At 41.8% G+C, this 27,371-nt stretch overlaps 1 protein-coding gene across 1 annotated transcript; it reads left to right on the top strand.

The window, feature by feature from the left end:
- On the top strand, positions 1–27,371 carry LOC129838320 (monocarboxylate transporter 2-like). Its single transcript, XM_055905231.1, has 5 exons — positions 1–239; positions 11,106–11,357; positions 19,235–19,378; positions 19,699–20,508; positions 20,977–27,371. The coding sequence occupies exons 2-5, from the start codon at positions 11,141–11,143 to the stop codon at positions 21,249–21,251; spliced, it is 1,446 nt and encodes a 481-aa protein (XP_055761206.1). The 5' UTR covers positions 1–239; positions 11,106–11,140; the 3' UTR covers positions 21,252–27,371.

Here is a 27,371-nt window from a genome sequence, read left to right as displayed (position 1 = left end):
GCAAGCCGGCTGGTTTTACTTGATGCTCTGGCCGGTCTCTTGTCTCCAGCGCTATGCTTCCCGTGGTCCAGAATAACAGCAGGTTGGGCCGCCTTCTTTCAACGCTCTACGTCACATTCAGCTTCCTAGTAAGCGAATTCAAATAGAATACAGCCCCATCTTCCCGCAACACTGACAAGGTCAGCGACCAAGGACCACATACCACATTTGGGGATAGACCGCGCCTATATTCGCAAAAGGTAATATGCGTTTCCTGAAAGTTATCCGGGATGGAATAATGCTTACTAAACTCCGAACAGCTGCCCGTGCGTTCACAATTATTATTGTTGTCAATGATACGCTTTGCTTCGGCATTTAGAGAGCTGCTTGGTCATCGGGACAACAATAGCCTACATCACGTAGGCTACATGCTTTATAAAACAAACAATAGGCTGGATTTTGAATTACATTATGTTTCAGCTTGAAATGTACATATATTGTGCGTAATCACGGAGTTAACGAAATGTGGCACCGACAGACATGTTATTTGTTACTCTTATTACTCCCAGTATTGTGCGATTGATGCTTATAGACTACATTAGCCTAGAGAATTATGAATACTTTTTTATGTAGGCCCAGTGTAGACTATGATATGCATATTTGGCTGGTTCCATCCGGTTTCTATCAGCAGCACACGCACACAGAGTATCTGACTACACGGATTAGGATCTACACGCGGGTATTGCATCATAGTTTGAGGCATCACCGATCAGTAGGTCTACTGTACATTTATCTTCTCATCCCGTGCGTCTCGATGCCTAATATGATGTAGCCATTTTCCCACTGAGATGACACAGTTACCAAATCATACTAGTCTATTATTATCCAAGGATCTGATCTGAAGGTTTTTCGTAAACAGGTTTGGACCAAGCAGAGGATGTTTCACTCTCCGGGTCAGCTGGTGCGCTTTAAATATAACATCGGTCAGTCACGTTTGGTCTGTCTTTTTTCCACCTTGACTTGATATAGCACGAGATAAAAATGTTTTTTTACAAAATGACCAGCGAAGTCTGCCTGGTTCTTGGGTAATGCACGATGTTATTGGGATGTTGGGCAATATATGGCTTGCATTGTTGAAAGATATGTAGACAAAGAACAATGGGCCATAGATTTGGCTATGTGCACATATTGATTATGAATTAATAATGCACTTGAGGGGTTTTCACGTTCCTCCCCAGGTCATGACTTTGCTCTGTGGTAGGCCTATTGGAGAAGTTTTGGTACTGGCCGTAGGCTGGTTCTGTCTCTGGTACTGGACTACTTTTTTGAGGTTACTAATGGCAGGGTAATATGTAGATATTGCAGACATGAGAAACCTTTGTACATTGTTGTATTGTAACCTAGATAGGGGCCTCTCCACTTTATTGAGCCACCACTTCATAGTTGACCTGACAGATGGCTAGGAAACATTAAAATCTCAATATAAATGGTGCATTCTTGTGCGCTAGTCTATGTAGCTAAATAATACATGGATGGTTAGCTTCAAGCTTAGCTGACTCATCTCCACAACCCTTTGTCATCTGCCTCTTAGCCTCACCATCCATCTGGCTTCCCAACCCCTCTGGAGATAAATCAGTTTTATAGACTGCCATCTCACAGGGGAAAGGGTTTCTCATCGTGACTAAAACAAGCAGTGACCAGCCAACCATCGTCAGCAGCCCGTAGGCCATCTTTCACTGTTGTGATTTGGGTAACATGACCTCTGACTCGATCCTAAGTACTGGAAGGTTGTCATAGCCCTCAAGCCACATTCATTTTCCTCTGCTCTAATGTGTTTCACTGTTTTCATGTAAACTAAAGCAGTGTTCCCCCTGAGCATGTGGGTAGAAAATCAAACCTTAGGGCTGCTGAGTTGCTGAGGTTTTAACACTTAGGTGTTACAATAATTCCCAAACAAGTTTGTGGTGTTGACATAGTATTTACAAAGCTGTTGTTATGATTATTATTGTGTACACAATAGTGATGGGGGAAAAATCGATACAGTTACATTTAGCAATATTATTTTGGACAAATAAATAGATATAGTAATGATTTTCTAATCAGCGTTAGCTAGTGCTAGTCAGTTGAACCTGTGCCAAAACTCTGGTATTGTTCATCCTTAAGCTTGTTCTCCATCTTCTTTTTAAATATTGAGCCAACATGTTTCCAGCACTTTTATTTCCATGACTAATCAAAACTCATTTTCTCATGCTCTCTCTTGTCTCTCTGCAGTAGATATAGTGAGCAATATGTTCTCATATGTTTGCAAATTTGGAACATCAAATTGCAATAAAATCTCAGTATCGAATCGCAATACATATAGAATTGTGAGAATCGCAATACATATCGTATAAGCAGCTTAAATATCGTGATAATATCATGACGTGAGCTCCCTGGCAATTTCCGGCCCTAGTATACAATCTATTATGCCATCGTGCTTCTACACCTGCATTGCTTGCTGTTTGGGGTTTTAGGCTGGGTTTCTGTACAGCACTTTGATATATCAGCTGATGTAAGAAGGGCTATATAAATACATTTGATTTGATATTAAGCTGTTCCCGTTGTCAAGGTTTGGTGCTTTTGATGTTTAATAAGTGCTTGCACGATTCAATATGAAACAATTTCCGGTGTCCTACATCACAGTATATTAGGCATAGAAATGCCTTAGATGTATACCGTGTAATATGCCAACTGGAGTCAGGTATGTATTAGGTTGCATACCTTCAGTAAGTCCCTAGCCTGGCACAAGAACCCTTGATCAACAACGTGGCTTAGGTGCTCCGTCCAGTGCTCCAGTCCCATGGTGCTGTAGTAGAAAACAGGAGTGGAGCTCAGACTAATCCCCTGTGAGTATTTCAGTCCTCTACAGCCGTAGCTTATCAAAAGAAGTTGTAAGAGACAGTTCATGTTCGGTCAGAGCCCAGTTTGTTTATGCTTTTTCTCCAGTTATGGATGTCCTGTTTGGCGTTTACGTAGCCTAACCCTTACTCAGTGGTCCCCTTTGACCCCCCCTCAAACAAATACTTGGATTAAATGTCCCTCAAATCAATGGAAGCTAATGAAAAAATGTTTGTTGTACAAGAATTTAGAAGAATCATCTACACACTGTTATCAAACTACTAAAGCTTTACACTTAAAATGTGTGGTGTAATATGTAATGTTTTCCCATACCATTACTTAGGTATTGACGCTGCAGAACATATTGGCATGGTTCTTGGCAGGTTGGTTCTTGGCACTGGCAGTACTGGATGTTGCGCCGGAGCCATGACACTCTGCCTAGACAGAAATCACCACTTGTTTTAGCTCACCCTGTGCACCAGGAGGGCAGAGTTGGCACTTAAGGACCAATGGAACGGTTCCAAAAGTTAACACCACCTACCTGGCACGCTGGGTGAGCTAAATCAATCGCACCTGCTGACTACGCACAGGCACCGCTCAAGGCCTTCCATGGTAATTAAAGGTACTTACTTAGCAGCTGAAGACATGTCTAATAAGTAGTCTAAGTGGGTGTGGTTAGCTGGTAGATGGTAGATACGTCACCACCTATGCATTTGAACAAAATCAGCTCGGTAATGGGTTAAGAGAACCTTTAGTAAAAGGCATCCGGTAACACTTTACACCAAGTTGTTCTCATACCTGTGTAGTAACTTGGTATTTACTCTTGTAATGCCATTATATTAACAGGTCTATTGTTGCTCAAAATATCTCCTTATAGCCCTAAATGTGGTAGATAGACTTATTGTGTGCTTTGCCATTACCAGTTGTAAGACTACTTTCTGGGTGTGTTGCCATAGAAGTTAGAAAGCAGAAACTACAATAATAGGGTATCAAACACCTATTGATTATTTTCATGGAAAGACCCCTGACTGCTGGGCAGGGTGTGTCTACTCTGGCTGTCAATGGCCCCATTGTCTCTCAGTCGTCTTTCTTCTATTGAGAAACCATGGAGGTTGTTCTTTCTGTTGCGTCTTTACTATACAGGTCTTCAAAGAGGAAACTTTATACTGGATCACTGTTTCTGGTAGATTACTTTCCATCTTGATGAATGTTTATGTCAACGTTGAATCGTTTTGTGTGAAGTGAGAGATGGCAGTTGTGGTTAATGATGAGCTAGTTCTACGGATACACGTTTGCTACAGTACATACATTACTTTAAGGTGACCTTGAGGTCACGTGCCTGCTTTCGAAAAGGCTACAAGCCCATTCAACACCACCCTGGCTTACACTTTTGACATGCCAAGTCCTAGAATTAATGTATTGAGAGAATGAGAGTTCATTTGTTTCAACAGTTTGCTTTCGTGCGTAGCCTATATCATTAAAACTGCAATATGCAACTTTTTGGGCCACCTGACCAAATTCACATAGAAATGTGCATTATAGGTCTGTCATTCCTTCTGGGCTCCCGAGTGGCGCAGTGGTCTAAGACTCTGTATTCCAGTGCAGGAGGCGTCGCTGCAGTATCTAGTTCGAATCCAAGCTGCATCACATCTGGCCATGATTGGGAGTTCCGTAGGACAGTGCACAATTGGCCCAGCATTGTCCGAGTTTGACTGGGGTAGTTCGTCATTGTAAATAACAATTTGTTCTTAACTGACTTGCCTAGTTAAATAAAGGTTATAAAAAATATATACAATTCACATTGAAGCAAGTCTAAGAAGTGGTAGATCTGTTCTAGGTGTGCTATTTCTATGCTCATCATTAAAAGAGCTCACTATGTGGTATTGGTACAGTGAATAGACCTGAGGGTCTAAGAAATTATACTCTGCTGGGTGGAATTTTAAATCCTATGTCACCATTTTCCACTGCCACTTTGACCTCAACCAAAGCATGTTTTGGGCGTCGAACCAGAATTGGTTGGTTTTCTACTTGAGAAGAACAAATCAGGAATTCCAGAAACAGTCTTTGTTTTGGGAAAACATATAAACACGGTGGTAATATTAAGGTTTTGGAGCCTCTTCTTGAAAAAGGAAAAGTCTGCAAGTTGTACTATGAGGCCAACAATTGAACCTTTATTTAACTAGGTAAGTCAGTTAAGAACAAATTCTTATTAACAATGATAGCCTATCGGGGAACAGTGGGTTAACTACCTTGTTCAGGAGCAGAATGACAGATTTTTACCTTGTCAGCTTGGGGATTTAATCCAGCAACCTTTTGGTTACTGGCCCAACGCTCAAACCACTAGGCTACCTGCCGCCCCAATAAGCCAACAGGTATGGAAAGCATGTTGTATAGGAAAATGTTTTGATTGGGGCCGGGGATGGGCACCTGCCGTATGGCCTGACATATGGCAATGGTCAATGAAAATTGCTTCTGAAAGACAACACAGAGTTGTATAGAGCACTGTAATAGGGAACATTTCAGATGGATAAAGTTAATATTCAGTTAAGAGTCATTAACACAATACTTAGCATATTTATGAACTTTCTCTTTATTGTATACACATGATTTCCAGTGTTCTATTTGTGACACTCATTTGTGTCACAGGTTGATGGTCACTAAACTCCTTGCTGTATGTTATGTATTAAACTCATCTGTTGATAGTGAAGGACGTCAGACTCGAGGTACACTGAGCCGAGGGCACACTGATATTGTATTGATGACCTTATGAGCTTTGTGTGAATTCATCACCCAGTGTCTGGTGGAAAGCAGAAACGTACTATCTTTTGTCGTGACTTTGTACAAGACTCTCTGGCTGTTGTTTAGAGAACATTGGTGCTGTGATATCAAACAAAAAGGGGGTGGGGGAAATATGTTTAATTGTCACATACAGTGAAATGTGTTGCTTTAACATGGTCAGCCATAGTAGTACGGCGCCCCTGGAGCAAATTATGGTTAAGTGCCTGCTCAAGATCACATCGACAGGTTTTACACCTTTGTCAGCTCAGGTATTCGAACCAGCGACATTCAGAGAAGGCGGATTAGACATTTCTCTTGGCTTCTGTTCTGGAGATGTTCTCCCTGAATTCTTATAATCAATCAAAATGATTTTGATTGATGTGATCAATAACTGCTCTCCATTTTGTTCACCTGGAAAGTCCCTTTTACAAGCACTAATTTTCTCCCTCTCAATTGATTTGCTCTCTATCTCTTCCTCATGTCTTCCTCTCCCACAGGCTATTCAGACCTACTTAATCAGGTAGTGTATGATGCTAATGAAAACACTTGGCTCAAATCTTCTTGTCAGTTTCATCCAAGGTGACACAAGATTCCCTGAGGACTAGACTGTCACAGGAGTGGCCTGTACCTGCCTGAAGGTCTGTGGATACACAAACCAGACTACAGCATGGTGACGTTAGTGACCTCGCAATGCCTGAATGCCATTAATACCTCTGAGCAAGGGCCCAACAAGAAACTTCTATACTGCCTGTTTTACATTTAGGCAGAATTCAAATGCAGTTACAAGATATGAGAAAAATAGTTTTGTATCATTGTTCTACTTCACCTCTATGACCGTGGCAATTGGCGTAGCTGCTATTTATAAAACCAAAATGATAACACGTCAATGAAAAAAAGTGTGATTATCCCATAATTTGCAAAGCTCAAAACCGCAACCAGCCTCAGAGTGGCTCTATATTTACTCAAATCGTTCTGTCAACGTGGTGCCAAGATAACTCTGAGTAGGTTACATATCCATTTTCATTTTCGCTCTGCACACTCTATGCCACATAATCCTGTTGGGTGTACCAAGAGACACAAAGCCACCAATCCTGCTCATCATGTTGCTCATGGGCAGTCAGTTGTGTTGCTGCAGGTGGTACATTGTGTCCGTTAACTCAGTTACACGGCTTCTCTGTTTCTGGCTTCATTGTTACTCAACGTAGCTCACCTGAAACAGAACACAGACAGGCTCAGAAGTTGTACCCCTTAGTCAGCACAGGTCTAGGATCAGTTTACCTTGGCCATGAATGTCAGAAGGCAGACTTTAGGCAGCCTGTCAAGCTATCCCTCAGGTTCGACCTTGGACGAAGTAGCCTTGTGATTTACAAAGGAAAATGCAGACCTACCAGCTTGACAAACTGCCAAACCAAAGACACACACACACTATTGTGTTACATGCTCTGATCAGCTTGTCATTGAGATAATTTGATTAGAGGAATGCTGTTGTAGTGGTTGGCTACCTGCCTCTGCATTCTAATTCTAATGCTCCATTGTCCATTTAACCTTCCCTGAAGTTTACGGTAACAGGAGAGTTTCGAGCACAGGTAGACCTAAGGTAGGCACACTGTTTGCTCAGTTCAACAATGGGCAAGGACAGGCATCTGAAGTGTCTTGTGATTGGCTTAGATGGGACACATCCTTCTGGTTGGACGGGACTGGGGTTGGTTGTCTCTGGCTGTGAAAGCGTCTGCCCATCCTTCTGTCAGCTGCTATTCTGAGACACCAAACAGAGGAAAGACACATTACAGAGGACACATGACATCATGGGGAGAGGGGAGAAACTTCTGTGGAGCACAAAGAATGAATAAACTTATCTTGAAGAACACAAGTAGGCTCATGTAAGTCAAACAGCCTAAACAAACTTGTTTTGTATACTCACAGAAAGTTTTTTTGTGTGACTGTTATCATCGCTTACACTGTGTGTTCTGGTATGTTCACTATACTATTCAGACTTATAAACCTAAGCAGCTTGAGTCCGGAGACCCCGTTATGCATTGTCGTCACGTTCAATCAACCAACCCCACTATCAACCCCAGCCAATAATCAGATTAGACTTTAATACCATATGGATGTTTGAAAAATAGATAATCTCTGAGTTTAATTAAAAGAGCAACACATGGGAATATGCACAGAGGATTATATATTTCAGTGATAAGCAAAAAATTTAGCTTAAGTTAGAAATGTAAAAATTATTGTAAGTCAAACACCTGAAAAGAGTGAGGTGAAGATGCCCGGGAACGCCTGTAGGAATACATGTTCTGTACCACTTCACCCTCCGTTAAGCCCACATAATACAGGCCACAAATACTCATGGTGTCTGTTAAATAAGAACTGTGTTTACATAGTTGTGATGAAACAACGTCTTTATTTAGAAAAGCTAGGTTGGAGATATTCCTTACCTAAACAATGTTGTGTTTGTGTGTATGTGTGTGTCAGAAGTCGTGTAGTGTGGTGTAGTGTAGAGGTCGACCTCTAGTGTAGTGTAGTAGCTATAAACCAGCTGATAAAATCTCGAATTTCAACTACTATCAGTTTTAGCATAAGATATAAATAGGCTTTCTAACGTCTTTATAGTGACGTTGAGTCACTGTCTTCATTCACGTTTTCCTTTTTTCTTCTGAAAGGTCAACCTTTCAGAATTAGCTAAACTAGCGACTAGTTTAGCTAATTACCTGCCGTTGTCAGCTGAGATGGGACTGAATATGAATGAGGCTCCACAGCAGTGCAATCTGATCTGGCCACGACTTGATGAGAGACAGAGACCGATATAATTTATTGATGCCACTGCACCATGTTGTTGCCATGGAGCCCGTTTTACAGCCACTCTTGAGATTAAAATGGTAGGTTCTAGTTTTAGTGCTTTTGTGCCCTTCTGGTTTGGTTGGAACTTCAACCACTTTCCTCAACTCTTTACCTTGAACAGAGGTAATGTGTTATGGGTCTTCCTTCATGCTTCTAACCTACCTAATCAAAGCCATGCCATACCCCTGTTAAGCTGTATCGTCTAGAGTATGGCAAGGCACGTTTTACTAAACTAGGATAATCCCATTGAAATAAGCTTTTACTTGTGATGTTGAAATGCCTTCATAAGCCAGTGGTTGGTTGTGTTATGTATGTGAGATCAGAAAAAAATTGAATGTTAATTAAGCTCATTGGATCACGAAGGCACATATTAATATCACTCATCAGTTGTTGTAGATTGTGTGTCTGGAACTAAGCAGCTACCTCTTAACCATGATATCTCTTGAACAATTTAGAAAGTGTGTATGTGTGGTGTATGTGTGTATATACGATCAGAGACATGTTTGCTTTGTCAATAAAGACACGTGATCTTGGTCACTGCTGCCCGTACAACACTCCCCTGTCACTCCACTCTCCACCCATTCTGGTTTCCATTACTCCATTACCTTCTGGAAATGGGAGGGCAGAATGGGGGGTGGGGGTGGAGGGGGCTACCCTCAAGGTGAAAAGTGGGTGGGCCAAGAGCTGATCTGGTTTAAGGTAGAAACTCAACCTTGTGACAAGGGTGATTAACTCTGTCAGTGTGCTCACGTGCTTTCTGGAGCTGAGATCTGGTCTTATGACCCAGCAGTCAAGTGTTTAAATGACAGGGACATGGCCTCAACCTGTGGGAAACTGATTTTCAGTAGGGCGTACACTTAAATCATGCCATTGTCAATGTGGTATTGGTGTTAGCTACAATTGTCTCCAAACAACCTTTAACCTCTGAATATTGTGCCTAATGGTCCACATAAGTAGTCCACCTTATGTGGGAGAGAATTGTCCACAAGTAGTCCACATATGAGAGTTCTTTTAGTATACATTTTTTATAACTTACATTTTTTATTCGTTATTCAACCCTAAATTTACAGTACAGAAATTAATCTTAGAGGGAGTGGAGACGTCATTATCATCATTATTGTCCAGCTCCCCTACCCAGAGAGCTTTTCAACGGTTTCTCCCCCTGTTCGTCTTCATATCTCCCCTGTACTGACTCTCTCTTTCCTCTGCCTCTTCATATTTCCCCTGTACCGACCCGCTCTTCCTCTTCATATCTCCCCTGTACCGACTCTCTCTTTCCTCTTCCTCTTCATATCTCCCCTGTACTGACACTCTCTTTCCTCTGCCTCTTCATATCTCCCCTGTACCGACCCTCTCTTTCCTCTGCCTCTTCATATTTCCCCTGTACCGACACTCTCTTTCCTCTGCCTCTTCATATCTCCCCTGTACCGACTCTCTCTTTCCTCTTCCTCTTCATATCTCCCCTGTACCGACTCTCTCTTTCCTCTTCCTCTTCATATCTCCCCTGTACTGACTCTCTCTTTCCTCTGCCTCTTCATATCTCCCCTATACCGACCCTCTCTTTCCTCTGCCTCTTCATATCTCCCCTGTACTGACTCTCTCTTTCCTCTGCCTCTTCATATTTCCCCTGTACCGACCCGCTCTTCCTCTTCATATCTCCCCTGTACCGACCCTCTCTTTCCTCTTCCTCTTCATATCTCCCCTGTACTGACTCTCTCTTTCCTCTGCCTCTTCATATTTCCCCTGTACCGACCCTCTCTTTCCTCTTCCTCTTCATATCTCCCCTGTACCGACTCTCTCTTTCCTCTTCCTCTTCATATCTCCGCTGTACTGACTCTCTCTTTCCTCTGCCTCTTCATATCTCCCCTGTACCGACCCTCTCTTTCCTCTGCCTCTTCATATTTCCCCTGTACCGACCCTCTCTTTCCTCTTCCTTTTCATATCTCCCCTGTACCGACTCTCTCTTTCCTCTGCCTCTTCATATTTCCCCTGTACCGACCCGCTCTTCCTCTTCATATCTCCCCTGTACCGACCCTCTCTTTCCTCTTCCTCTTCATATCTCCCCTGTACTGACTCTCTCTTTCCTCTGCCTCTTCATATCTCCCCTGTACTGACTCTCTCTTTCCTCTGCCTCTTCATATCTCCCCTGTACCGACCCTCTCTTTCCTCTGCCTCTTCATATTTCCCCTGTACCGACCCTCTCTTTCCTCTTCCTTTTCATATCTCCCCTGTACCGACTCTCTCTTTCCTCTGCCTCTTCATATCTCCCCTGTACCGACCCTCTCTTTCCTCTTCCTCTTCATATCTCCCCTGTACCGACTCTCTCTTTCCTCTTCCTCTTCATATCTCCCCTGTACTGACTCTCTCTTTCCTCTTCCTCTTCATATCTCCCCTGTACTGACTCTCTCTTTCCTCTTCCTCTTCATATCTCCCCTATACTGACTCTCTCTTTCCTCTTCCTCTTCATATCTCCCCTGTACTGACTCTCTCTTTCCTCTGCCTCTTCATATTTCCCCTGTACCGACCCTCTCTTCCTCTTCATATCTCCCCTGTACCGACCCTCTCTTTCCTCTTCCTCTTCATATCTCCCCTGTACTGACCCCTGTTCTTCCTCTTTCCCCCTCCAGTAAACAGTGAGCGCTGAGAGCCATCCGGGTCAGAGATGCCACCCCCTGCCGCAGGCCCCCCAGCAGTGACCCCTCCGGACGGGGGCTGGGGCTGGGCCGTGGTGCTGGGATCCTTCATCTCCATCGGCTTCTCCTACGCCTTCCCCAAGGCCATCACCGTCTACTTCAAGGACATCCAGAAGATCTTTGATTGCTCCTACAGCCAGATAGCATGGATCTCCTCCATCATGCTGGCCGTCATGTACGCAGGAGGTAAGACCAAGACAAGAAGTTGGTGTCCAGATAGTCTCTTGTTGAAGTCGTCTATCTGATTTGTTAAGAAGGTTGGGGTTCTGTATATGGAGTTTATCTTCACCATGTGACCTGTCCAGGGAAAACTCAGGCCCTAAGTATGGTACAAGGTACCTGTACTGATCTTATTGTGTGTCTCCTATGAGAACCTATGACCATCTTTAAATTGACATTCAAGAGGAACACATGGTTTCTGTGACTAGTCATCAGCATATTGTAGTAGTCATGCATCACATTTTCTCCTTCTCAGCATGACTTTACCCCTCACTAGGTTACCCAGTAGGCACATTGCTTGGCAGTGCCATGCTGGCCATCTGTTAGCGTATGCCATCCTATCCAGTCATTTCTAATTGTTGCTGTCAACAGGGTTTGTTGTATCCTAGATTGTTGTTGTGATGGCGGTGACAGTGATGGCCAATTGGCCATAGAGAGCCAAGGACACCCAATACCATCCTCTATATGTGACAAGCCTGTACAAGGCACTTGTCCCTCATTAAAATGTTTAGTGTAATTCATTCATATTGATCTCTGAGCAAAAGGGGAGAACAGAGCTTCATCAGCTATTCATTAAACACCTGCTCTCTTGTCCTATGTGTTTGCACCAGCTGTAGGCTGATAAAGCAATTGTCCTTTTAGTGTTTAATGAATTCTTCATTTCGACAAGCAACGGACAGCCCAGTGCGGTATATGCTGCTCTCTGGAATAACATGGCAGAAAAACAAATCACGCATCACCAAATATTTACCCCAATCAGAGAGCTGCTTATTGAGGGTGTTTGTCCTCTTGGAAGAGGAAGGAGACTTGTGGCTCCTTTACAACGCACCTGTTGTTTTTCACACCGCCTGCCGTCTGTGCTTTTGACGCAACTGCCACCTCAACCACGAGTTCAGAGGTCAGACACATACTGAATTCTCCAGGGCAGTCATCAGGCAGACTCCCTAACTGATAAGATAGCCGTGCCACTTATGATGCTGATTGGATGTCAATCACAGAGCAAACAAACTGGAAATGCTTGCCATATCCTCAAACATCAGGATAAGACTATGTGTGTGTAACGATCATTGTCCTCGTCTGATGAGGAATATGAAGGATCGGACCAAAATGCAGCGTGGTACGTGTCCATGATAAATTTATTAAACAGAACACTGAATACAAAATAACAAAGGTGAAACAACGAAAAAGTCCTATCAGGTGACACAACACAAAACAGGAAACAACTACCCACAAACACAGGTGGGAACAGGCTACCTAAGTATGGTTCTCAATCAGAGACAACGATTGACAGCTGCCTCTGATTGGGAACCATACCAGGCCAAACACAGAAATACAAAACATAGAACAAAACATAGAATGCCCACCCCAACTCACGCCCTGACCAAACTAAAATAGAGACAAAAAAAAGGAACTAAGGTCAGAACGTGACACTGTGGCTCTTGCTGATTTCAAACAACAGCAGCCAACCTATTTTTATGATGTATGGCCACACACACATATTAGATACAGTTGTTGTGCATTTGTGGTTGTAAGTGAAGGCAACTATTTCATATCTTCCTGGGTGTTGTGTGTCTCCATAACCCAGGGTGTAACACAGATACTGAGATGAATGATTAGTCATGATGTTGATGGGTGCAGAAAAGAGCCCAAAGGGAATTTATTGTGAAATATTGCACACTATTACATCAGCTATATTGCCGCCTACTGCAGATCTCCCGTCCCTCCTCCCTTCTAGCCTGGCTGAGTGTCGCTCTGCAGTGACGTGCTAAAATGGAGGCTGTGTGTGTGTCAGTGTTGGATCAATGTCACTAATCCACACAGAGAGAGGGACAGTTGACCTTGGCTAGGCTAGGCAGCATGGCTACGTACAGTACCATCCTCTGTTGACGGTCTGCACAGCAGAGCTCTCTCACTGCCAGGCACATTAGCCTCAATGCTAACTGAACTGTCCAGAAGACATATGGCTAGCTAAGCTGTGTTATTAGTCGATCAACCACTTATAGAATTCATGTTTGCGTCCTTGCATAACTGTTCTGGAAAACAACTCTAAGTTTCATATATCAGCGCTTTATTCCGTAATGAGAGAGACATTAATAGTATGATGGATTGCAAACATCAGTTTCCTGCATAGTCAGCTATCTTGACGGTTTATCAACCTTTTCTTTTCCAACCTCACAAATCAGGGAGTGGTAGAAAAATGGGTTACACAAACTTCCATCTTTCTGCTGTCAAACTAGCTTTTAGGTCCTGTGAAATAAATCACAGCTGGAAGGGTAACTGACGGGTATACCCATGCTCTTGTAGGTATTTGTTTCCATGATTGAGTCCATATTTTGCCTCAAGACACAAGCAACATTAAGTTATGGTATCTGATCATGCTTCATTAAAATGTTTTATTATTGATCCCAATCATATTGGTAGGGTGTCACGTTCCTGACCTGTTTTCTGTTGTTTTGGTATGTGTTTAATTGGTCAGGGCGTGAATTTGGGTAGGTAGTCTATGTTTTCTGTTTCTATGTTGGTTTAAGGGTTGCCTGGTATGGCTCTCAATTAGAGGCAGGTGTTTGGCGTTTCCTCTAATTGAGAGTCATATTAAGGTAGGTTGTTTCACAGTGTTCGTTGTGGGTGGTTGTCTTCCGTGTCTGTGTATGTTGCACCACACGGGACTGTTTCGGTATGTTTGTTCGTTCGGTTTTTGTGTAGTCTGTTTTTTTCCTGTTCTTGCGTTCTGCGTGTTACATGTAAGTTCTTAAGTTTAGGTCAGTCTTCGTTGTTTTGTTATTTTGTAAATCATTTCCAAGTGTTTGTTTTCGTGTTTTCGTCGTCTGTCTAATAAATCATTATGTATTCACAACCCGCTGCACGTTGGTCGAATCACTACTCCTCCTCCTTCGTATGAAGAGGAGGAACGCCGTTACATAGGGCCTGAGATACAGTATATTCAAATATAGCGTGTTCAATGTCACTAATAGTCTAATTTATTGTCCTTAAAGTTACTGTCAAAACAAACTCCTAATTTGCTTTTGGTAACCTGGAAAGTGTGTCCAGCTATTGCAGCAATTAAACTTCACTTATGAATTCCTTTTTAAAAGGAGCTAATATGAAACCTCAAGGGCTCCCTCCACTTGGCCTATCCAGGTTCCACCACCAGACTCAGGAGAATACTGACAAGTGCTCTGTATGCAAACGAGGATGGCTCCTCTCATCAAGGTCGAAAAAAGATTCAAGCATAGCAAATGAAGTCAGGCGACGTCTTCCCCAAACTGCTTTTTAAAAAGCACCGCTCCCCGAGTCCAACACAGATACGGCACATCTTCTGCTTGCTAATAGGGGCATTATTCAAAAAAAGGGAAAAATCTTTCATTACTCTTATCGTTTCTTATTCAATTTACTCTTCCTTTTGTTTAACGTCTGTCATGAAAGGGGATATTGTGTGACATGCCATAGAATCAGAGTCATTCCTCACCCTATCAAGTAATGGAGACCAGTCGTTCAAACATAACAGGACTTTAGAAATACAAAGGACAAAGTTTCCCTCAACAACAACTTTTAGAAATTTGACAAGGACACAATTTAAAAGGAATTGTTTGGACCTGTCAGTTTGATGTACTATCAATGACCATAGAGAGGGTTGAATAACGGGTTGACCCACTAAAACCAACATCTGCTAAGATTCACTTGCTGCCAGTTGTCTTGTGTTGTATGCCTCTAAGAAGTTGTGTGGCAAGCCCTTATTGAAGGTAACAATGAAATGGAAAGTGCAGTGTGGCATAGTAGCGTGATGCTGGTCGGCCCCACTCAATTCAACTGCCTGTGTACTACCAATATCAAGTACTTACTGTTACTCATGGAAAATTGTGAATGAAAAAGAAACGGCGCTCAGGGACAAATGGGCCATGGAGCCAAGGTCTTCTGATCACTTCAAGGTGTGTGTCATAGTTCCTGACCCCCCCCCCCCCCCCCCCCCCCCCTCCCCTCACCCCTCTTTTTAGATACGAAAACATTACATTGCAGTGCACTTTCAGAAAATACATCTGGTAATCCTTTAATCCAGTGTAACCAGACCAATTCAGAGGAGCCCATTTACGTTAACCAGTGTTGTCTCACTGTTACATCTGAAACCTATCTATGCCCATACAGTGTGTATTCACACAGCCAGTGCCTATTATCCATTTCATAAGATAACTGGTTGCCACATTGGGTCTCTGTTTTGCATTAGAATGGCAGCTGTGCCTTGAAAGCTTATGAAACAGAGAGAACCATTGCGTGTCCAACCAGAGCTCAGTTCATTGACTTCACTCAGCAAGTCGATGGTGCTTGACGGGCGTGATCGATTCTGACTCATTCTGTTGGACTAATGCTCTATTAGTTTGGCCCTCAGCTCTCAGTGCAGCCTGTCCAAGGCTGACAGGCACCCATTGGTTAATTGTCTAGGTGCTGAGTTATGTCCAAGACCTCACCTGCACTTGGTCTTGCTGGTCCAACAGTACATTTATTGTGTGTCATGACGGGATCTCTGATACAAATGTAGCAAAGTTGGAAAATAACAGATGTTTTGTCAATGTGCTCTGTTCTTATTGGCAATAAGGCATTTATTTGTTTGACTACTAAGATAATGCTGTGTTATACCCATACCTGTTTGTTACTGATCTCTCAATACAGTCCTCACCCCCTTAATTAAGAATACATGCAGAACACTCAACACAATGTTGTACATTGTTTACCAGTATCAACAAGGTCTTGTTACAGTACTTCTATTTCCAGAGCCGGGAAGTTTCACGCTGTCTTTCAACACTAACAAGCTTAAATCATTAAGTAATCATTACATGATTACCCTACTTCTAAAAATTCACCTTTCCAGAAACAAGTCTCTCACTGTTGCCGCTTGCTATAGACCTCCCTCCTCCCTCTGCCCCCAGCTGTGCCCTCAATACCATATGTGAATTGATTGCCCCTCATATATCTTCTGAGCTCGTGCTACTAGGTGACCTAAACTGGGACATGCTTAACACCCCGGCCATCCTACAATCTAAGCTTGATTCCCTCAATCTCACACAAATTATCAATGAACCTACCAGGTACAACCCCAAATCCGTAAACATGGGCACCCTCATAGATGTCATCCTAACTAACTCGCCCTCCAAATACACCTCTGCTGTTTTCAATCAAGATCTCAGCGATCACTGCCTCATTGCCTGCATCCGTAATGGGTCTGCGACCAAACGACCACCCCTCATCACTGTCAAACGCTCCCTAAAACACTTCTGCGAGCAGGCCTTTCTAATCGACCTGGCCGGGGTATCCTGGAAGGACATTGACCTCATCCCGTCAGTAGATGATGCCTGGCTATTCTTTAAAAGTGCCTTCCTCACCATCTTAAATAAGCATGCCCAGTTCAAAAATAATTGAACTAGGAATAGATATAGTCCTTTGTTCACTCCAGACCTGTCTGCCCTTGACCAGCACAAAAACATCCTGTGGCATTCTGCATTAGCATCAAATAGCCCCTGTGATATTCAACTTTTCAGGGAAGTTAGGATCAAATATACACAGGCAGTTAGGAAAACTAAGGCTAGCTTTTTCAAACAGAAATTTGCATCCTGTAGTACTAACTCAAAAAAGTTCTGGGACAATGTAAAGTCCATGGAGAATAAGAGCACCTCCTCCCAGCTGCCCACTGCTCTGAGGCTAGGAAACACTGTCACCACGATAAATCCACTACAATTGAGAATTTCAATAAGCATTTCTCTACGGCTGGCCATGCTTTCCACCTGGCTACCCCTACCTCGGTCAACTGCCCGGCACCCTCCACAGCAACCCGCCAAAGCCCCCACCATTTCTCCTTCACCCAAATCCAGATAGCTGATGTTCTGAAAGAGCTGCAAAATCTGGACCCCTACAAATCAGCCGGGCTAGACAATCTGGACCCTCTCTTTCTAAAATTATCTGCCGAAATTATTGCAACCCCTATTACTAGCCTGTTCAACCTCTCTTTCGTATCGTCTGAGATTCCCAAAGATTGGAAAGCTGCCGCGGTCATCCCCCTCTTCAAAGGGGGTGACACTCTAGACCCAAACTGCTACAGACCTATATCTATCCTACTCTGTCTTTCTAAGGTCTTCGAATGCCAAGTTAACAAACAGATTACCGACCATTTCGAATCCCACCGTACCTTCTCCGCTATGCAATCTGGTTTCAGAGCTCGTCATGGGTGCACCTCAGCCACGCTCAAGGTCCGAAATGACATCATAACCGCCATCGATAAGAGACATTACTGCGCAGCCGTATTCATCAACCTGGCCAAGGCGTTCGACTCTGTCAATCACCACATTCTTATTGGCAGACTCGACAGCCTTGGTTTCGCAAATGATTGCCTCACCTGGTTTACCAACTACTTCTCTGATAGAGTTCAGTGTGTCAAATCGGAGGGCCTGTTGTCCGGACCTCTGGCAGTCTCTATGGGGTGCCACAGGGTTCAATCCTCGGGCCGAATCTCTTTTCTGTATACATTAATGATGTTACTCTTGCTGCTGGTGATTCTCTGATACACCTCTATTCAGACGACACCATTCTGTATACTTCTGGCCCCTCTTTGGACACTGTGTTAACTAACCTCCAGACGAGCTTCAATGCCATACAACTCTCCTTCCGTGACCTCCAACTGCTCTTAAAAGCAAGTAAACTAAGTGCATGGTATTCAACCGATCACTCCCCGCACCTGCTCGCCCGTCCAGCATAACTACTCTGGACTGCTCTGACTTAGAATACGTGAACAACTACAAATACCTAGGTGTCTGGTTAGACTGTAAACTCTCCTTCCAGACTCACATTAAGCATCTCCAACCCAAAATGAAATCTAGAATCGGCTTCCTATATCGCAACAAAGCATCCTTCACTCATGCTGCCAAACATACCCTCGTAAAACTGACCATCCTACCGATCCTCGACTTTGGTGATGTCATCTATAAAATAGCCTCCAACACTCTACTCAACAAACTGGATGCAGTCTATCACAGTGCCATCCGTTTTGTCACCAAAGCCCCATACACTACCCACCATTGCGACCTGTACACTCTCGTTGGTTGGCCCTCGCTTCATACTCGTCGCCAAACCCACTGGCTTCAGGTCATCTACAAGTCTCTGCTAGGTAAAGCCCCGCCTTATCTCAGCTCACTGGTCACCATAGCAGCACCCACTCGTAGCACGCGCTCCAGCAGGTATATCTCACTGGTCACCCCCAAAGCCAATTCCTCCTTTGGTCGTCTTTCCTTACAGTTCTCTTCTGCCAATGACTGGAATGAACTGCAAAAATCTCTGAAGCTGGAAACACTTATCTCCCTCACTAACTTTAAGAACCAGCTGTCAGAGCAGCTCACAGATTACTGCACCTGTTCATAGCCCATCTATAATTTAGCCAAAACAACTACCGCTTCCCCTACTGTATTTATTTTGCTAATTTGCACCCCATTATTTCTATTTCTACTTTTCACATTCTTACACTGCAAATCTACCATTCCAGTGATTTACTTCCTATATTGTATTTACCTCGCCACCATGGCCTTTTTTTTGCCTTTTTTTGCCTTTGAATATAGACTTATTTTTCTACTGTATTGTTGACTGTATGTTTTGTTTATTCCATGTGTAACTCTGTGTTGTTGTATGTGTCAAATTGCTATGCTTTATCTTGGCCAGGTTGCATTTGCAAATGAGAACTTGTTCTCAACTAGCCTACCTGGTTAAATAAAGGTGAAATAAGTTTTTTTTTTTAAATAGTCTATTACAGGCTGAATGTATGAGTTGAATGAAAGACCATGTTTTTAGTATCTCATTTGTTTCTCTTCCAGGTCCCATAAGCAGTGTACTGGTAAACACATATGGCTGCAGACCTGTCATGATCATGGGGGGAGTACTGTCTTCTATCGGGTTGATATCCGCTTCCTTCTGCAACAGCGTGGTGGAGCTTTATGTTTGCATCGGTCTTATAGGAGGTAATTCCGATGAAATCCATTTCAACTCATTCAGAGTTATTTAATTATAGTGTCAAACTCCTTAAGTGACTGGTTGAAAATAGGCCTACAACTGATTTGGAGTTTTCCATTCTGTCTTTCATAGTAAAATACTATAGATACATTACAAGAGTACAGCTAAGCTTGTTTTGTCAAATCATTTAATGACCACAGTCTGGCTACTTGAAGAAAATGTATATTATTCCGAATGTGTACTTATGAGATAATTATCAGATAATTATCTTGTTAGAAATGTATGATTTTTTTAACTCTAAATCATATTATCCTCTCTCCTCACAAAGGCCTGGGCCTAGCCTTTAACCTTCAGCCAGCCCTGACTATGATTGGCAAGTACTTCTATAAGAAGCGTCCCATCGCTAACGGAATAGCCATGGCTGGTAGCCCAGTGTTCCTGAGCAGCCTAGCCCCTTTCAACCAGTACCTGTTCAACTCCTTCGGCTGGAGGGGCAGCTTCCTCATCCTGGGGGGCATACTGCTCAATTGCTGTGTGGCTGGCTCCCTGATGAGGCCCCTGGGGCCACCGCTGGGCAAGATCAAGAAGGATGAGGAGTTGGTTGTTGCCAAAACCGCCACCAAGAAGAAGGAGACGACCACTTGTTTGGGGACTGTCAACAAGTTCATTGACCTGTCGCTTTTCAAGCACCGCGGTTTCCTCATCTACCTGTCAGGCAACGTCATCATGTTCTTGGGCTTTTTCTCGCCAATCGTCTTCCTGACGGCCTATGCCAAGGACATAGGCGTAGACGAGTACTCGGCCGCCTTCCTGCTCTCCATCCTGGCCTTCGTGGACATGTTTGCCCGGCCCTCCATGGGGCTCCTGGCCAACTCCAAGTGGATCCGGCCCAGGATCCAGTACTTCTTCAGCTTCGCCGTGCTCTACAACGGGGTGTGCCACATCCTCTGCCCCCTGGTGGAGAGCTACACAGGCCTGGTGGTGTACGCCGTGTTCTTTGGCTTTGCCTTCGGCATGGTCAGCTCGGTGCTGTTTGAGACCCTGATGGACCTGGTGGGGGCTCAGAGGTTCTCCAGCGCTGTGGGGCTCACCACCATTGTGGAGTGCTGCCCTGTCCTCATTGGTCCACCCCTGGCAGGTATGTCACTGATCTCTCAAGTCATTACTACTTAATTCAGTTGTGAGACATTGTTTACTTTTTAAGCAGTTGATATGCCAAAGGAATAAATTAAAGTCACCCAATTATTGCTTTATGGAGTGCTATTGCTTAGTAATCATTCACTTGGTTTGATCTTGATTATAGAGTTTGCTGATTTAGAGTGGAAAAGCCATTTTATGTTTTGGCATTCTTATAATATGTGCTTATTTGTCTAATTACAATAACAACAAATGGAAAGTTCATTCTGTGATTATTGGTCCTTGACAAAATGCTTCATTTACTTGACATAATGTCCTCATTAAAGATCAGTAGACATGAAGAAACTGATAAAGGCATATTTGGAAATGCAGAACATAACAATATGACAGACCTTCATCACTCAATAAAACATTAAAAAACTTTTACAAAATGTATTAACATTTACCCTTTCTATGCTCTTATTTACAGGTAAACTGGTGGACATCACCAAAAACTACAAGTACATGTATTTCTGCTGTGGGGCTGTGGTGATCATGGCCAGTATTTGGCTGTTCATCGGCAACTTCATCAACTACAGACTCCTGGCCAAGGAGCGCAAGCAGGAGGAGATGTACAAACGGACTGAAACCGAGGACCCTGACAGGGACCAGGATCAAAAGGAGACAGATGGGGACGCCCAGGCATTGGAGGACATGGTAGACCCCAAAGATGAGGACGCCATGCAGAGGGAGACCAACATCTAGAGCCCCTGCCTCCAGCCAACCACACCCCTCTCCACCACCACCCTCACGTCCCCCTCTGCCACTATCAAACTGCAGACTGAGCTCAAGTGGGGTGCCTCCTGGTCTTTCACTCTCCAGGGTTCCGCTCAGGGGCCTCCCCGCAGGGGCCCCTCTGTTTCAGAGACACTCAAACTGCCAGAGTAACAACGACAACCATGTCGTGGGACACTGCAAGGTGTATTGCTGGAAGAAGGGGTAGGATTTCCCTGACTACTACTCAAACATCAGACTAGCCGGAGATAATGGTGTAAGATATGTTAGGAGGCCACAAGGCTTGGAATATGAGAAAGAAGCTTTTGTCGCGTATCTAGGAATCTGTGAAATGCGACCTGTCGACAGAAATCTAGTACTGCTCATGTATTTAGCCTGTGCCACTAAACCTACCACACCAGCAACCCAATTCAACTGTTCTGATTGAAATCAATACAGGTTAATATCCCAGCTTCCTATGCTAGGAGCTGACATGCGAGGACACATAAAGTCTGTTAGTACCAGGGTTATGGTGAGAGACATATCATTGCAACACAGGAACAGAGATGAGTTCATGGTTTGGTGGCTCCAGTGACCATGTATTATACTGTCCTTTAGCGCACTGTGTCCGTTGTGTTCGTTAGCTAAACCTGCACAACTGCCAAGCTTCTAATCTAACGATATCACACCCGCTATTTTATTCACTATTGCATATTGCACATGGAGTCTGTATACGCTGCACTACTTCTAAATTGGCCATGTTTAGGCCTTATCCAAAACAACAATGAAACAAATGCAATTTAATCATATTTAATGAGGTTGAATGTAAATTCCTTTTATTGGCTGTGTTTCCAGGGGCCTTATTAAGAATACTTGATATTCGCAATCAAAATCATCTAGAAATGTGCATATTGCTGGTTTATACCAAATAAAGAATCCATGAGCAATATAACCTATTCCTAGCCATTGTTTTGATGTACGTATAAACAGGGATATTCATTTGTGTAGACAATGGTCATTTCTGGGAGTAGCTGTTTAACTTTCACCAATGATACATTGCCTTATGTAAAGAATGCAACTAAGTTGTGTCATATATACAGTACCAGTCAAAAGCTACTCATTACAGTGTTTTTCTTTATTTTTACTATTTTCTACATTGTAGAATAAGAGTGAAGACATCAAAACGATGAAATAACACATATGGAATAATGTAGTAACCAAAAAAGGGTTAAGCAAATCAAAAAATATTTTATATTTGAGATTCTTCAAAGTAGCCACCCTTTGCCTTGATGACAGGTTTGCACACTCTTGGCATTCTCTCAACCAGCTTCACCTGGAATGATTTTCAAACAGTCTTGAAGGAGTTCCCACATATGCTGACCACTTGTTGGCTGCTTTTCCTTCACTCTACTGTCCACTCTACTGTCCGACCAAACTATCTCAATTGGGTTGAAATCAGGTGATTGTGGAGGCCAGGTCATCTCTCCTTCTTGGTCTAATAGCCCTTACACAGCTTGGAGGTGTGCTGGGTCATTGTCCTGTTGAAAAACAAATGATATTCCCACTAAGCGCAAACTAGATGGGTTGGAGTATCGCTGCAGAATGCTGTGGTAGCCATGCTGGTTAAGTGTGCCTTGAACTCTAAATAAATAATTGACAGTGTCACCAGCAAAGCCTACTCTACATATCACAAAGACACTGTGGTTGGAAAGAAAACATCTCAAATTTGAACTCGTCAGACCAAAGGACGGATTTCAACCGGTCTGATGTCCATTGCTCGTGTTTCTTGGCCCAAGCAAGTCTCTTCTTATTGGTGTCCTTTAGTAGTGGTTTCTTTGCAGCAATTCGGCCTAATTCACGCAGTCTCTTCTGAACAGTTGATGTTGAGATGTGTCTGTTACTTGAACTCTGTGAAGCATTTATTTTGGGCTGCAATTTCTGAGGCTGGTAACTCCAATGAACTTATCCTCTGCAGCAGAGGTAACTTTGCGTCTTCCTTTCCTGTGGCGGTCCTCATGAGAGACAGTTTCATCATAGCGCTTGATGGTTTTTGCAACTGCACTTGAAGAAACGTTCAACGTTATTGACATTTTCGGAATTGACTGACCTTCATGTCTTAAAGTAATGATAGATTGTCGTTTCTCCTTGCCTCTTTCAGCTGTTCTTGCCATAATATGGACTCGGTCTTTTACCAAATAGGGATATCTTCTGTATACCACCCATACCTTGTGACAACAGCTGATTGGCTTAAAAGCATTAAGAAGAAAATAAATTCCACAAATTAACTTTTAACAAGGCACACCTGTTAATTAAAATGCCTTCCAGGTGACTACCTCATGAAGCTGGTTGAGAGAATGCCAAGTGTGTGCAAAGCTGTCATTAAGTCAAAGGGTGGCTACTTTGAAGAACCTCAAATATAAAGTATATTTTGATTTGTTTAACACTTTTTTGGTTACTACATGATTCCATGTGTGTTATTTCATAGTTTTGATGTCTTCACTATTATATGTAGGAAATATAAAAAATATAGAGAAACACTGTAATGAGTAGGTATGTCCAAACTTTTGACTGGTACTCTGTATATATATATATATATATTTATATATATATAATATATATATATATATATATATATATATATATACATTAGAAAGTATTTATCGAAGTGTTATAGAAATTACCAAATTAACATGCCTATTGTGAAACGGTTAAACAGCTTCTTGTGTGACCTTCATTTTTAAGTACAGTATTTCATCCTTTCAGCTCTAACTCTCTGAAATGACTTTTTGAGGGAAGTTGTAGTAAGCATAATGTTTGCTTGAAGAATTTTGTCAGCAATTTCTATTAACATAATAATGAACATCGTTTAACCAACTATGTACAGTACCATATGTACACAATTCAAAGTATAGCTTCACTTAATTAATAATATCTGTTTCATTGCACCACAAAATGTATACATGTTAATATGATTTAATATATGTTTAATAATAATTTGTACAGATAATATGCAAATAATGACCTAAATTAACAATAATTAACTAAATTATGTTATATGCAATATATTTTAATGTGCAATATACCATAACATTGTTTGACATTGATTCTAAATCCTCCATTGGCTGGATGCCATCCACAGAGAAAAAGTTTCATATTTTTTAAAGAATTCTTAATACCCATCACTTCTTGTGTTCTAGTCAAATAGCTCAACACAGCTTGAAACAGACATATGCACCTGTTAGATTGCGGTAGTTTGCTTACCGTCCCAATTTGTGTGTAGCCTACCAGCATTTCATATTTAGAAAAATATTTTTTTTTATATCATTATGATTATGTGATTTATGGTAGTTTTTAACTTGACTGTGGGCTGGATTACATTGGCAAGTGTCTACGTTTTGCTTGCAGCTGCAGTGTCTCTATTCCCAGTCACTGACAACAGGGGTCAGTCAGTATGCAGTAGTTCTTATTAAAGGATGAATGTACTGTACAATCACTTTTATATATCAAATAGCACTGCCCCCTACTGGTTTCAAAAGACCTAGACCAAATGTAACAATCTGAGCTGCCCTCAAATAGCAAAACGACACATTGTTCTCAGTGGCTGCTCTGTGTGATGTCAAAAGATAAGAAATTCCAAAATTAAATAAGTTTAAAAAAAAAAGAAAAGTTTTCTCTTTAGTTTCAATTTTATGTATTTTTTATGGCCTTTGAATATATTTTCTTTGTACTTTTATTTCCCTTCTATAGCTTCAACAGGTGTGTATATACTAGCATTTCACAGGGTGTACATTAACGGTAGATTAACACACTGCATTCATGTGCTGCTGTGGCAAAGCCATTTGTAGGCAATTATGTTTGTTCTGGAGCAAAATCATGTTCATTTCCATGTTCAACCATGTGTAGTATGTGTATGATTTGAGTTTGTGTTTTGTATAATCAGAAGCATTATTTCTAAAATAATAATATCATAGTGTTGCTTTTCCCTTTAGTTACCATATCAATTGCTAAACTGAAGGATTTGTTGTGCTGTTTTTGGAATGATTTAACTCTTCAGTATTCAACAGTTTCTTTCAAGTTATATCCTGTTTTTATTGTGAAGGAAACATAATCATATAAGGTTGTAACACTTTCACTTAAATAGTCTATTCTTTATTCCAATGCAATGCAGTATAACAATCTGGCTGTAACTTTGATTTGTGCCACAATTAAGTATAATATATATACATGACTTATATTGAAAAATAATAATACTTCACTATACTCATTATATACAATGAATCTACAGTATTCAGATTGTTCTGTACATAGTAATGTGAAGGCGATGTGATGCGTTTTTAAATGTGTCATGCTGAAATTATTTGCATATTATTTAAGGACCAAAATGAAATTGTATTGATTCAGACTATTATTAATGTGAACATTTAAATTTGGGTCAATTGAATAACAATTATGCACCATTAGCCTTATCAAATACACTTGGCTCCTATGTATGAAGGATTCTGTATTATAATGTTTTATTTTGGGCATGTTTGGTATGTCTGTAGGCTTATCATAATACCAACACTTTTTGATTTATAAATATATATTTTTTCTGTAAAGGTTAATCTGAACAAAATGCTAAGCCTAAATAGGTATACATGGAATCAGATGATCAAACAGCATCTAATACATCACAAGGAATTTCAAAGAATGTTTATACTTTTTCTTTTTGTTAATGCGTTTTCTGTTTTTATCTCTTATACGCACATGTTTATTATCCTATTGTAGCTAATGAAAATGTTGCCTACTATGATAAGGCTGTAACTCTAGTAATGATGCATTTAAAGATGGAGTTCTCTTGATTTGCTGACTGTGGACATAATGTCATCGACTCGGGTTGTGTCATAGCGTAATGTAAATTGTTTTTGGAAGTAAAACAATCCTCTTATGATTAATTCACAGCTTAGACTGTATCTCAATTATGACTCCTACAAGACTTGTGATTGTCATTCTTTTTTAATCAGAAGGGCTGAAAAGCACTTAGAAGCTTAACCGTGCAATGGACAGTGTTGGTGTGGCAAGGAAAACACACACAAATACATATTTAGCCGCAATACATTTTTATTTCACACATCTGTTTTCCCAGATGGATCTGGATATCAACAGGGGGATTAAAAACTTAAAGGAAGCGCAGATGATTTGCAGTTGCAGGAATGTCTTGCTCTACTAGGAGGCTAAAGCTGTCATTCATTTCATACTATTGAAAAGGTATTGTCAGTAAATGTTTAAGTTAACAAGTTACTGTGCCTTATTAGACCCTGATGAATATTGTATTTAAATATGATCCATTCATAAGCAAGTAAGGGTTTGCCTATAAACGACATTGTTTAATTGGTGTTGACACTGCATTTTGTGAGAGAGTCAACTGTGACAGTATTTTGGGGCGAATTTGTGTAATTTTTTTCTCAGTTCACTCCTTGATGTTTACAAATCCTATTCCATCATCTGATCTCGTGAGTAATTCATTTGGACATCTGAATGTGACATTTATTTTCCTTTTCAGTCTTCCACAGTTGTTATATTCATCACATTTTGAGAACATACTCTTGGATTTATGTGGTAGGGAACCCAGCCACAGTGACAAACAAAAATCCTAACCTTTCAGTACCTGTATGTCTGCCTTACATCAGAACACACAGAAGTCAATGGGCATAACACCCTGGTGATAACGACTCTTAAACTGGAATATAAAAGGTCCTGTTTTTAACTACGTTGGTTGTATGTATAACAACACATATATTACCATACTAGTCTAAGGATGCAAGCGCGCAGGAATGTTCCATGCACCGATTCTGAGTGAATTATGTATATTATATGGATTTGTGTACTCCCAACGATTTCACTTAAGGAGTACATAAATTAGCTCCTGTCAGTAGCTGAGTCCCAGTGTTGTAATAGCATAGACAATCATACTACATGTCAGACCGTGTCAATAATTCCACTACCTCTGCAATTGTCATTTTAAAGCAAGTATAATTGTCACACGGGTACGCAGACGTCCAATTACATTTTTGTAATTGTAATATAAAGAAGTTGCATCACAATAGTCCAATAAAAGATCATGCGAACACA

This window comes from Salvelinus fontinalis, chromosome 39 (assembly GCF_029448725.1).
Source record: "Salvelinus fontinalis isolate EN_2023a chromosome 39, ASM2944872v1, whole genome shotgun sequence".
In the NCBI taxonomy this organism is placed as follows: Eukaryota; Metazoa; Chordata; class Actinopteri; order Salmoniformes; family Salmonidae; genus Salvelinus; species Salvelinus fontinalis.
This window is presented reverse-complemented; position numbering and strand designations above follow the sequence as displayed.

Coding starts and splice junctions, on each gene's coding strand:
- LOC129838320 (XM_055905231.1), top strand. CDS start 11,141: ATGCCACCCCCTGCCGCAGGCCCCCCAGCAGTGACCCCTCCGGACGGG. Junction 11,358..19,234: donor GGCCGTCATGTACGCAGGAG/GTAAGACCAAGA, acceptor TTTCTCTTCCAG/GTCCCATAAGCAGTGTACTG. Junction 19,379..19,698: donor TTGCATCGGTCTTATAGGAG/GTAATTCCGATG, acceptor CTCCTCACAAAG/GCCTGGGCCTAGCCTTTAAC.